Source organism: Xenopus tropicalis, chromosome 4 (assembly GCF_000004195.4).
Source record: "Xenopus tropicalis strain Nigerian chromosome 4, UCB_Xtro_10.0, whole genome shotgun sequence".
In the NCBI taxonomy this organism is placed as follows: Eukaryota; Metazoa; Chordata; class Amphibia; order Anura; family Pipidae; genus Xenopus; species Xenopus tropicalis.
The window spans coordinates 42,694,864-42,709,048 of record NC_030680.2 but is presented as its reverse complement, the minus strand read 5'-3'; the positions used below and the strand labels follow the sequence as shown (position 1 = coordinate 42,709,048).

General features: G+C 38.4%; 1 protein-coding gene across 1 annotated transcript in view; it reads right to left on the bottom strand.

Annotated features, from left to right (window-relative positions):
- The window catches only part of mmp2 (matrix metallopeptidase 2), a 37,214-nt gene extending 23,629 nt beyond the window's left edge, over window positions 1-13,585 (bottom strand). The window contains 4 exon segments of the mRNA NM_001015789.1: window positions 6,697-6,825; window positions 7,251-7,399; window positions 7,489-7,715; window positions 13,421-13,585. Coding sequence (NP_001015789.1) covers window positions 6,697-6,825; window positions 7,251-7,399; window positions 7,489-7,715; window positions 13,421-13,558 — 643 coding nt within the window. The 5' untranslated portion in view covers window positions 13,559-13,585.
- Window positions 13,586-14,185: the final 600 nt, after the last annotated feature.

Sequence of the window (14,185 nt, the reverse complement as noted above, 5' to 3'; positions counted from 1 at the left end):
ATAAGTTTAGCATTGGAATCAGTGCCCATTAGTGTGCAATACTGCTATCACATAGCACACCATAATGTGACGTGCCATAATGGGACGCGCACACAGCACTAATATGATGGGAGCGCACACAGCACTAATACGATAAAAGCGCACACAGCAGGATGGGAGCACACACAGCAGGATGGCAAGTACTTGATAATTAGTATGGCAGCTTCCTTAGCCTTCCCAAACTTGCTTTTGTCTGCTTCTGTAGCATTTTTCTTTCCCTAAAGTTATCTATTATTTATTTATCTGTTATTTATTTGATTATTGAAACTTAGCAGTAGCGGCTGCATTTCCCACCCTAGGCTTATACTCAAGTCAATAAGTTTTTCCAGTTTTCTTATATTCGGATCAGCTTATACTCGAGTATATAGGGTAGTATTTTAAATGCTTTAATAGAAAATACCTGCTAAAACTTGGCTTCCTGTCAATTGAACTACAGCGATACGGCAAAGGAAGGAGCAGCAACCACTATGCGACGATCGATTGATTGAGCCTAGCCTTCTTTCTGTATAGGAAGGAGTCAGGCTAGGCTCGATCAATCGATCGTCGCATAGTGGATGCTGCACCTTCCTTTGCCATATCGCCGTAGTTCAATTGACAGGAAGGCAAGTATTTTCTATTAAAGCATTTAAAATACTAAGTGGTTTGCAGGATAGGGCAGTTATTGGTGCAGGGTAGAATAGCTTTTTTACTTAAAAAAAATTAGTGTTACATTTCCTTTAAGGGTGAAGACACACAGAGTTACTAGTAGCAGCGACTTTTCCAAGGCTACTAAATGCCAGAAAAAAAACCCTGCCATAGACAGTACTGAGAATGGCCTCTGCTAAACCACATGTAGAGACTGTTATCCGTAAATGATCAGCACATTTTAGTAGCCACGACAATTAGCTGCTAATAATAGCATCCGTAAGTCTAAAAATACAAATTTCTCAAAGCCCACTGGAAATAGAAAAAAATGTAAAAGTCAAAAATGCTCAGCGAAGCACCAAGACTAAGTTTATATTTGCGGGCATTGATCCCTTTAAACAACTACCAACTGAATGGTTAATCACTGTGCTATTTGGCCATTCATATCACATAAAAGGAGTTTACTATTAAGTAAACTTTTTAGTTCTAGAAAGAATATTCTTGCAGCATGAAGCATGTTTTTGTTTTCATCTTTCTTTCATCTGTTCTTTGACTTCAGCTTATTCTGCTTTTTTCTTCTTCTTCTTCCACTTCTTTTTATTCTTAGCGCCCCCCATTTTCTAAACGTTACTCCTCCTACAGTTTTAGGGGTACAACACACAAACTCCCCACACTTCTTTGCCCTACAGCGGAGCAGGTTGCTTGTGCTTTTCTAAGCGATTGCGCCCCCCATTGTTTTGTGGCACCGCTCTGAACACCCCAATTTTCCCATTGACTTTGACAGGGAAGATTTTAAAACTGCTGCCATGTTTACAGCTTTGAAGCTACACCCCCCAAACTTGAATAACATAATCATGGGGTCACCCCAAATGAAACAGCGACTTTGTTGGATGACCCCAAAGTGGGAGGGGCCAACAACAGCCCTTAAAATTTTATGCATTGACTTCAATGGGTTTGCTTTGAAGCTACACCCCCCAAACTTGAATCACATAGTCATGGGGTCAGCCTGAATGAAAATATGATGATTGTTGGATGCCCAAAAGTGGGCAGAGCTGTGAACAGCCAATCAGGTTTTACCTATTGACTTGGCGGAAATTCAACCTGCTGCCATTCTCAAAATAATAACACCAGGGTCCCCAAACTATGCAGAGTTAGGCACCAGTAACTGCGGTTCAAGGTTAGAAAAAGTGGGCGGAGCCACCAACAGCCAATCAAATTTTACCTATATAGGTATATATATACAATAGGTAAAATCAGATTTTACCTATTGACTTGGGGGAAATCCAACCTGCTGCCATTCTCACAGTAATAATGCCGGGGTCCCCAAACTTTGCAGAGTTAGGCACCAGGTCACTGCGGTTCAAGGTTAGGAAAAAGTGGGCGGGGCCACCAATAGCCAATCAGGGTTTACCTTTGACTTTTAATGGGTAAATTCAACCTGCTGCCATTCTTACAGTATTAACCCCAGGGTCCCAAACTTTTCACAGTTGGTCACTAGGGGACTGCAGTTTTAGTTTTGAAAAAGTGGGCGGAGCCACCAACAGCCAATCAGATTTCTCCTATTGAATTTTATTGTTTTGATGCCAGGGTTCCCAAACTTTGCACAGTCAGTCACTGGGTGACTATGTTACAAGTTTAGAAAAGTGGGTGGGGTAAAAAACAGCCAATTAGATTTAACCTATAGACTTCATATGTTTAAATTTAAACTGCTGCCATTCATTAAATATTAATACTAAGGTCTCCAAATTTTCAGAGCTGGTCACCAGGTAACTGCATTCAGAGTTAGAAAAACAGCCAATCAGATTTTAACTATTGATTTTCAATGGGGAAATTCAGCCTGCTGCCATTCTTACAGTATTAGCACCAGGGTCCTAGGGGACTGCATTTTTAGGTTTTAAAAAGTGGATGGAGCCACCAACAGCCAATCAGACTTGAACTATTGATTTTTTCTGCCTTTCTCACACTATTTATGTCAGGGTTTCCAAACGTTACACAATCAGTCGCTGGCTGACTACATATTCAGCTGGGCTGAGCCAATCCATTTCCACCCATTACATTTCATTGGTCTATATTTAAACTGATGCCGTTATTTAATTTAAGTATTAATTCCAGGGTTGTTAAACTTTCCAGAGTTACTCACTGGGTATTTGCCATTCAAAGTTCGAAAAAAAAGTAGGCGGAGCCACCAACAGCCAATCACATATCACTTATTTATTTCAGTGGTGAAGTGTAAAATGCTGCCAGTCACACAATTTTTATGCAAAGTGTTTTTTGCAAAGTTGGTCACGGGGGGACTGCACTTCAAAAAATAGGAAAAGTGGGTTGGGCCACTAACAGCCAATCAGATTTCATCCTTTGAATTTTATTTGTTTAAATTTAAAATGCTGTTATTCTCACACTATTTATGCCAGGGTGTCCACTGTTTGTCACTGGGTGACTTCGACTCAAGGTTAGAAAAAGTGGGCGGAGCAACCAACCACCAATCACAATTTACCTATTGACTTTTATTGGTTTAACTTTAAACTGCTGCGATTCTTTAACTATTAATCCTAGGGTCCCTAAACTTTGCAGCCACCAACCGCCAATCAGATGTCACTTGTTGACTTTCAGTGGGGAAATATAAATTGCTGCCATTGAGACACTATTAAAACCAGGGTCCCCAAACTTTGCACAGTGGTTTTTACTATATAACTGTGGTCCAAGGTTATAAAAAGTGGGCAGAGCCAACAAAAGATCAGATTTCAACCCAACATGAAGTTTGTTCTCAAACTTCCCTTTCTAGTTCATCTTCGTCTTAGCGTCCCCCCATTTTCTAAACGCTACTCCTCCTATAGTTTTAGGGGTACAACACCCAAACTCTCCACACTTCTTCTCCCTATAGCGGAGCAAGTTGCTTGTGCTTTTCTAAGCGATCCCCCCCCCCGTCTTTTTGTGGTGCCACTCCGAACCCCCCAATTGTTCCATTGACTTTGACAGGGAAGAGTTTTAAACTGCCGCCACACTTACAGCTTTGAAGCTACATCACCCAAACTTGAATAACATAATAATGGGGTCACCCCGAATGAAACAGCGACATTTGTTGGATGACCCCAAAGTGGGAGGGGCCAACAACAGCCAATCAAATTTCACCTCTTGACTTTTATGGGGAAATAGAAACTGCTGCCAATCTTACAGCTTTGAGGCTTCACTCACCAAACTTGAATTACATAGTCATGGGGTCAGCTTGAATGAAAATATGATGATTGTTGGATGCCCAAAATTGGGCGGAGCTGTTAACAGCCAATCAGATTTTACCTATTGACTTGGTGGAAATTCAGCCTGCTGCCATTCTCACAGTAATAACATCAGGGTCCCCAAACTTTGCAGAGTTAGGCACCAGGTAACTGTGATTCAAGGTTAGAAAAAGTGGGTGTACCCGCCAATCAGATTTTACCAAGTCTGGATAAATGAAGTCAACAATAATTATACATTTATAACCATCTAAATTCACAATCCAATCATATGTCTCATCCCACTGGGTCTCAGCAATACCAGTGATATCCTAATTTTTTATGCCTGCATTTTGCTTGACAAGCTCCATGCATATGCATTCAGACCATGGCTACTACTGTTTGAAAAAGGATCATGAAGTTATATTAAGACATATCCATATAACAACTCCCTTGTGGATACCACAGCAACACCCAGAACATAAGTAAACATATTAGGGATAATATCATAACTATTTCCAAAGGCTAACAAACCCCCAGATAAAACCCCACTAGGCTCATCTCACACAGGCAGGGCAGACAGAGTACAGCACACACATGCAGCATAGGGCAGGCAGAGGATGGCACACACAAGTAGAGTAGGGCAGGCAGAGAGTGCCACACACAGTCAGAGTAGGGCAGGCAGAATATGGCACTCACAGGCAGAGTAGGTCAGGCAATGTATGGCACACACAGGCAGTGTAGGGCAGGCAAAGTATGGAACACACAGGTAGCATAGGGCAGGACGAGTATGGCACACACAGGCAGCATAGAGCAGGACGAGTATGGCACACACAGGCAGCATAGGGCAGGCAGAGTATGGCACACACAGGCAGCATAGGGCAGGCAGAGTGTGGCACACACAGGCAGTGTAGGGCAGGCAATGTATGGCACACACAGGCAGAGTACAGAACACACATGCAGCATAGGGCAGGCAGAGTTTGAAACACACAGGCATTGTAGGGAAGGTAGAGTATGATACACACAAGCACAGTAGAGCAGGCACAGGCAGGGCAGAGTAGGACAGGAAACAGGGAAACCAATCATGACCACGAAATTAGCCAATCAGAACAACTCTAAGATTAACAGTATGTTTTGTACTGTGTACACACAGGCATTGTAGGGCAGGCAGAGTATGAAACACACAGGTAGCATAGGCTAGGCAGAGTATGGCGCACACACAGGCAGGCAGCGTATGGCACACACAAGTAGAGTAGGGCAGGAAGAGTATGGCACACAGACAGCATAGGGTGGCAGGTGGAGTACAACACACACAGGCAGCATAGGGCAGGCATAGTATGGCACACACAGATAGTGTTGGGAAGGTAGTGTATGGTACACACAAGCAGGGTAGAGCAGGCACAGGCAGGGTAGAGTAGGGCAGAAGACAGGGAGACCAATCAGGACCACAGAATTATCCAATCAGAACCACTCTAAGATGTATGTTGTGTACAGTGACACAGTGTTGGTGTCACTCCAACAGTCTGTCTGAGGTGTGAACAAGTAAACAATGCAGGCACTTACAGTCTCAGGTGTCAAAAGTGATGGGTCTGACAAGTGTGAATGCTGCAGGGTCTGGCAGGTGTAAACACTGCAAGGATTTACAGCCTGAATCTGAGGTTTTAAAGCAGGGGACAGTTATTCTCATTACTGATACCTAGCAATGAGCGTTTTTTTCACCAGGCATCAATTCGCAGTGAATTTCCGCATTTCGCCATTGGTGAAACTTCTTCAAAAATTCACAGCGGAAAAATTAGTCGTGCATCAAAAAATATGGTAGTGTCAAAATATGATGCGGGCGACAAAAAAACCACACGGACAACAACAAAAAAATGCACGGGCGACAAAAAAGTCACAAGACAAATGTGTTTTGTGGATTTTTCACTGTTACTCGAATTTTCGCAAATTTTCCGACGAAGCGAAACAGGACAGATTCGCTCATCACTACTGATACCATTTACAGCTTACACAAAGGTAACCAGCCTTTAATAGGAGGCCACAACAGGGGGAGCCGTGGGCTGACAGTTGAACCGCACTGCTATAGATTATAGACAGATTTCATCTGTGTTCCTCTTCCATGTCCCTTATCCCGTGTCCTTATCTACACTAGCATCTTTGGCGCTGGTAAAATGTAAAGATTATATTGGTGGACCTTTTCTTAATCTTAGACCGTTGATTCTTGAACTCATGTTCTAAGGTCTTGCATCTAATGTTATTTTTGTCATTTCTGCAAATATGTACCAACCAGCTGGTTCCCTGGCAGCAGAACCACAATCTGCCTAGGTGTAATCCTGATCTCCTCCACTGCTATAGAGGTTGGTCTTCCAAATAAAAAAAAGATCAGCCCCATCAAGAACTGGCATTCCTGCATTCACAAACTTATATTCCTCATGGAATCTGTCAAACCTGTTGTAATGCACAATTCCAGGACCAGCCGCTGCCTGGAAATGCAATTGTTTAATTGCATTTCCAAGAGGTTGCATACTATTTGTTTCTGGGTAAATTTAAGGGATACACAACATCCGGTAAGGGGTCTTCTGTAATTAGTGTTAGGGTAAACAGTGTTAAACATTTTTGTGTACTGTCAACCTGTGCCTCTAAACACAGTGATGTTTTTTTCATTAATTTTTATTATCTATAGTAATATATCTTACGGATTCCTGAAAGATCATAGAAATGGAGAAAGATAAGCCAAATGGAAATACAATAACCCAACATTGCTTTTGTTTCTCCATAGAGTACTGCATTGATATTTGGAACAGATTGGCCTTCTCCTAGGCCTTACCTTGGCCTTCTCCTAATGTCCAAAGCTCATCATCGTCAAAATGCGAGTCTCCTCCAACACCTGATCCAGGTGCAAATGCATGAGCCAGAAGTCCATCTTTGCCATCAAATGGATATCCATCACCATGTTCTATAGAACAGAAAAACACAAGCTCCAATGAAAAGATGTCTGCAAATTCACATCAGTCATTACAGGTGACCAGATTACCTTGAACTTGTGCGTTTTGACATATAACACCTATGCTCCCCACCAGTTTATTTAGATAAATTGCATGCAGTGTCCTATTGATGCAGGGGAACCCTGGAGCTACTGCTACTTTGATGCTGTTTTTCAGCACAATTTTGTCCAAATCACACTGAAGTGCAATTGTGAGCATATTAGTGCAACTGACAAAGTACAACTACCCCTGGCAGACACAATCATGCTGGTGTTATGGGGAAAATTGTGTATTGTTAGTAAAAAGAAATGGCAACTTGTGCTCAAAATTGCACTTTACACTTTGCACTTGTGGCCCTGAATGAGCCCTTTTATTTTTATTTCATATAAGATGATACCCCATCGTCCAAAATTGATCATGATATCTGCTTCTCCATCATGAATTCGGGTAAACTCCAGTGGTGTGACATCACTCCAAACTTTAAAAGCACGTGCAAAAGCATCATCAACTGTTTCAGAATCCAAATCTGTTGTGTATCCAATAATCCTAGGAATTAAAAATAAAATAAGCAAAGCAGAATTATTAAATACAAATCTATGTTAACAGATATATATATAGGAAAGAAAAAAACTTGCCTGTATGTCAGCTGATTTTTGTCCCATTTGGGTTTTCTGGGGAAGAAGTTGTAGTTGGCTACATCAGGGTTTCCACATCTTGGCTTTTTCATGGTTTCAATGGTATTTTGATCAAACTCCCCAGTTTCAGTAAGACCAAAGAATTTTTGCATTTTCTTAAGGGCATCCTTAAGAACCATCATGTGACATTTATCCTTAGGGCAGCCATAAAATTGATTTAGGTATTGCTGTAAAAAAAAATTCAGTAAGTAAGACCAAATATATTTTTACAGAACAACATTCTGTCTGGTATGTATCTAACTTGAACTTTCTATCCTATATATACCTTGACATATGGTGGCTTACCAATCTTATGATCATAATTTTGTAACTAAAAACCCCTGTTTTTTTGTAAATACATGCACTAGCATAGATAATTTAGGGGGGGCCAGGGAATGTGCATTGATCAATCCTCCTCTCCTTTTTGTATGCTTGTAGTTAATTTGGCCAGATCAGTCGCACCATTGTATTTGTATACTTTTTTTAGCCTTGGAGTGCTCCCACAACCCCACCTATGTGTATATATATATAGATATATATATAAAAAATAGAAATAGTGCTGCACTTACAGGGACTCGATACAAAAGAAAAAGGTGTTTTTATTGAAAAAAATGGATTTTATTTCAATAAAAACACTTTTTCTTTTGTATCAAGTCCCTGTGTGTGCGGCACTCTTTCTATAATATTTTTGTTTTTGACCTGCACCAAGGGCATTTGGACTTGTATAGGGTGTGTGTGCTCCTCCCTGTGTACTATATATATTTAATTGTTAATTGTGCGATCCACAGTGAATAAAGAGAAAATATTGATGTGACCTGGTGCTGGTCCTGTATGTATTTACATGTTTTGACCTAGCACCCAAACTAGTTTAGAGTGCGGACACACAATTTGACTTTATATATATATATATATTTATAAATATAGTTTTTTGGTGCCTACTGGACACCATTGCAGCATGAGAAGCTTTATGCTCATATGCTAAACACAGGAAAAACAAAAACTAGCTTTAACTAAGCAGAAAAAAGACACGCAGAAACTGCTGGGATATACATTAGTTAGCTTCAAGAAGGTTTGGAATGGTTTTTTTAGCAAGTGAGGGAATACAGGGTTATTAAAAATAGCTCTTATTACAAGTTGATCCAGGGACTTGTCCGATTGCCATCTTGGAGCCAGAAAGGAATTTTTTCCCTCTTTGAGGTGAATTGGAGAAACTTCAGAAGGGTTTTTTTGCCTTCCTCTGGATCAACAATTTGGCAGGTTTCATGAAGATGTAAAAGGCTGAACTTGATAGACGTGTGTCTTATTTCAAGCTAACCTATTATGTTATTATGTATTTGATTCTGTTCAGTGACTGACACGAAAGAATCATATTGATGTATCAAATTAAATATCCCCGTGAAGTGTGTGCTCCATATATTTATTGCCCCTAGTATGTAGAGGGCATATGAACCTAGAAGGTAGAATGTTTTCAAGGCTTACAGGCTTACTTAGATTAGATATCTAAAATGTTAAAAATGTTTTAAAAAAAAAAAAATGTTTAAAAACCTATGGCTTTCCCATTCTTTTCCTAATCACTTTTTCTAATGTTAGGCACCCCCCAGTGATTGTAATTGCTCACCTTATACCCTTGTCTGGTGCCCCTGTTAGGAGAAAACTGCACCAGGAGCACCAACCTGGAGTAAGGTAAGCAATTACAATCACTAAGGGGGTGCACAACATTTTGACACCCAGAGATTTTACCTTTTCTTCTCCTTGGATAGTTTTGCATTTTTGGAACAATAAGAGATGTGTACCCATTTTTTATTTCAATGTGTCAGGCATAAAAAGGCATATTCACTATTTTTATTTTGGGGTCTGTACTCTACATGCTAGATACTTTGGAGATGCTATGCTTGGCATCAAACCCCTGCCATTTATATATATATGATATTGTATTTAGGTAGTTAATGACATGGAAAATAAGACACTATAAAATCCAATCTTTGAGATATCTGTCAAAGATTTAATTAAAATCAATTAATAAAGCAAAATGTAAATAGGAAATTAAACAAGAAATATATTTTGCTGTAGTAAATATAAGTCGTGACATTTGTATGCAGAAGGAATATTTCATTTTGGCATGCCACAGTGTTGTATTATCTACTATATATACTGGACATCAAACTTTTCAGAAGACCCCTGGCATTCTTAATAATAATGTTTTGTCTTGGTATCTAATGGCATGTGGGAGATAAAATGCTGTAAAATGCAAGCATTTGCAACATTTCATAAAAACCACTACATTTAGCAAATGACTTCCATGATCTGTATGCACTGTATTGATGTTGAAGTCACAACCTGCAACCTTGCAACTTTGGTAATCTTTTTCATGTATATTCAAGTTTAAAGAAAGCAAGAGGGGGGTAGAGGGTGAAAACAGTCTTATAACATACATCAGCAACTTAACAAGTTTACATCTATACACTACATAGCAGTATTTTGAATCCTGAAATCTAATATTCCTTCATTTCTGGGCTAGGGCCTGTGTTTCTAAGTTTGGGGAAGTGGAAGTTCCATTTATGTGAGAGAGGCCTTATTTTTCCTGGCCTGTATAAGGGTGAGCCATGATTCCCATATATTCCAGTAATCTTTACATTTATTGTGTATTACATGAGTTATTTTCTCTAATTTTCTTACTTCTTCTACTAAGGTAATGTATTTGAAATGCAGTGGAGGCTGAGAAGACCTTCACCATGTGGGTCTTTGCAGTGTGAAGAAGGTGTAAAGTAGGTAAATCAGGTAATGTAGTATTTTTTCGCTTGTTCACTTTGGAGTTAAGTTAAGTATGATGGGAAGACCAATATTCTGAGACAATTTTGAAATTTTTTTTTTTAGTTTTTTAATGATTCCAGTTTTTGTTTAGCAGCTCTCCAGTTTAGAATTTCAGCAACTAACTGGTTGCTAGGGTACAAATTCCTTAGCAACCAGGGAGTGGTTATAATGAGAGAATGCAATATGAATAGGCGAAAATCTAAATAAAAAAAAAGTAATAAAAAGAAAGAAACAACAGTAAAATTGTAGCCTTACAGAGCAACCATTTTTGGCTTCTGGGGTCAGTGACCCCCATTTGAAAGCTGGAGAGGAAAGCAAATAATTTAAAAACTATAAAAAAATAAGGAAGACCTATTGAAAAATTGCTTAGAATTGGCCATTCTATAAGATACTAAATGTTAACTTAACGGTGAACCACCCCTTTAACAGTTATTTTAGTACTTTTCCAATTTGGATTAGAGTTATTAGTAAAGTACCACTACTGTCTGTCATTTGTGGCCCTTTGCTTTAATTTCTTTATAAATGACCATGAGGTTGGCATTGTAATAGCTGACGATACTAAATTGTGCAAAACCATAACTTTCATGGAGGTTGTTGCCAATTTGTGGAGAGATTTGACTCAACTGGAGAAATGGGCAGCAATTGTCAAATGCAAGGTTCTACACATTGGCAGAAATATGAACATAAATGCTAGTTATACACTAAATTATAGCTCCTTAATTGAGAAGGATTTGTGGATTTTTGTGGATAACAAAGTGTGTAACTCCAGCCACAGTCAATAAATGGCTACTAAAGCAAATAAAGTACTCTCTTATATAAAAAAGAGCAGGACGCACCTTGAATATGCAGTGCATTTTTTGAGTACGTAAGATAAATATTAATGAGTTGCAGTTTACTTTAGAGGACATTATAGACTGATAGCAGGGAATCTTTTTTCCCATGGAAAACAAAGCCACCCCTTTTAACCTGAGGAGCTGAAATTTTATTTGAGCGGAAGTTTTTCACAGTGGGGGCAATACAGTTGTTGAATAATCTTCTGGGTGATGTTGTGATGGCATATTCTATTAATCCATTTAAGAGTGGCTTGGATGAACAAACATAATATCCAAGCCTAATAGGTTCATAGGATTTACAGTTAGTTTAGTATAGGTAATGGTATATATTGTTTATATATATATTATATATAATAGTGTATAGATAGGTCTTTATATGTCTGTGTATAAATATGCAATGGGGTTCATTTGCAAGGGTTAAACCTGACGGACTGTTTTCAACTATGTACCAAGACCAATAGGCTTTATTTTCTACTTTATCATAAAACGCAATTACATTTGATTGACATTATCTGTCCCTCATACATTCATTTATATTACTATTTGTAATGTCATTCCCAGAAAATAATCTTGAATATGATCCTTTAAAGAGATTTTGTCGTGATTTTATGGTGTACTTATTTCTAAATTACACTGTTTACATAGCAAATAATTCTCTCTACCATTTAAAATTTTATTCTCGAACCAAAAAATGTATTTTTTTAGTTGTAAAATTGGTGTGTAGACACAATTTCAGTGTATTGTGCCTGAGTCTGAGCTTTTCGTAAGAGCCAGTGCTACACATTAGAACTGCTTTCAGATAACCTATTGTTTCTCCTTCTCCCACGTAACTGAAGGAGTCCCAAGCCGGACTTGGATTTCTTACTATTAAGTGCTATTGTGATCTATACTGGGAGCTGCTATCTTGCTACATTCCCATTGTTCTGCTGATCGGCTGCTGGAGGGAAAGGGAGGGGATGATCTCACTCTAACTTTCAGCTCAGCAGTAAAGTGTGACTGAAGTTTATCAGAGCACAGGTCACATGGCTGTAGCACCCTCGGAAATGAGGAATATGGCTAGCCTCATGTGAAATGTCAAAATTAAATATAAAAAAATCTGTGTTTTTGAAAAATGGATTTCAATGCAAGATTCTGCTGGAGAAGCTCTACTAACTAAAGCATTTAAAAAAATGCTTGCCCACCATAGGTGTCAACTTATAGACCTATAATTGCCTATAATTGCCATCATATTACTTTTTTTTATATATTAGGATCACATCATCTTTTATTCAATCCCATACGTACAATAGCTATATCCATAAAAATAGTGGTAAGTAATATCACATGTGCTTACTGATTTTGCTTGTGTCACATGACTGACTAAAAGAAATGTATTACTAAAAAGAATCCTCTTTTTCTAAAAAATAAAAATATGGAATCTTATATCCTTTTACACAAATAATAATAAGTAACTAAATTAGTACCTTGTACATGCTGGTAACCAAGCAATCCTACTTGTTTAATTTAAAGGTTAAATGTTGATTAGAAGATTTCAGGTATGATGATCCAAATAATAAAAAAGAAAATTCTAGTTCTCCTGCATTCTCCATAATTGATCCCACACCACTATTAAAAGCTAAATCAGAGTTCCATTATCAATAACCACCCAAGAATCCACCATAACAAGTTTTGTTTTGTGCACTGTGTGAGCAGAATAGATTGTCCGCTAAGATTTGCTTGGATAAAGAATGATGCTGTTGTTATATTATGCTGGGCTATGTTTCATTAAAGAAGTACAGGAGCAACAAAACATTAGAAAAGATCAGATTTTGTTTCCTGCAGTAAACCAAGTATCTCAGCAACAAAAAAACATTTGGGGACTGATTTATTAACTATAAACTTCCTAAAACATGGTAATCCTTGTATTTTGATTAAAAAAATGACAAAAACCCATCCCAGTAAAAAAAAAAGGTCAGAAAGAAAAACTTTTGTTTTTTTCTGTTCAGCCCAGTCCTCTTGAAAATTAATGAAACAACCCCCTAGTTTATACAAATGATCTCTGTCCCTTGACTCTAACATACCCCTATGCTTATCTGTATTATAATTATAATGATATGTAGGCTGAAAGCACAGTAAAACTCCATTCAACAAACAATCCAACAAAGAAACTTTCTGTTCTTTTAGTATTTTTTTACCTTACAACAAAAAAGTAGCTGAATTATCCATTGGTACATGGATATTACAACTGTACAATGAAAGAGCCAACTTACCGCAGCAAATTCAACGTCTGACTTTGGAGATTTGTCTCCTGGAAACTTTATAATAGGAGATGGTGCAGAAGAAACATAATAAAATGTACTGAGACTTTTGAAAATGAAGACTAAAACATGAACATTAATAGTCCGCATGATGCAGCCTGAGTATCTGCCGAAAACCTTTATGGGTCTGTTCTAATAGATAAATGGACTGTTCATTCCAGTTGTCTGTATTGCAGTTTCTTTGTATGGAGAGCTATCCAGATGTACATTCTGCTGCTACCGCAAGAGGAAGTCTGGAAACATGAGAAGGGGAGAGGCCAGATGCTGCTGCCAAGTCTGTTTAACTCAAAGCTTGCTGGCAAAATCTGACATTCCTGTAAGGGAACTGCTGCCCCACCTCCACTTTCTTCACAAGTGGATAGTCTGAGTTGATTCAGAATAGCAGTACTTGTAATCAAAGACACTAAAACTATAAACTGGTTTCAGTGTTTGAATCTATTCATTAATTAATTTCTAAGGGACAAAACAGGCACACTATGGAAGCGTTATTCAATTTTAATTTTTATATTCACAGTTTTTCACATATGTAATGTAAATATTTGTGAGTGATTGTACAGAAAAAAACAAGAACATTGTATATTATGGGAAGTAGTAAGAAGCCAACAAAAGTCCTGGCATGGAACAAAAACTGTAGTGCTGTGTTAGCCAGTAGCAAAAATAATAAATAAAACCTACCTGTACTCACCTACAACCCACAGCTGAACATTATGAGAAAAA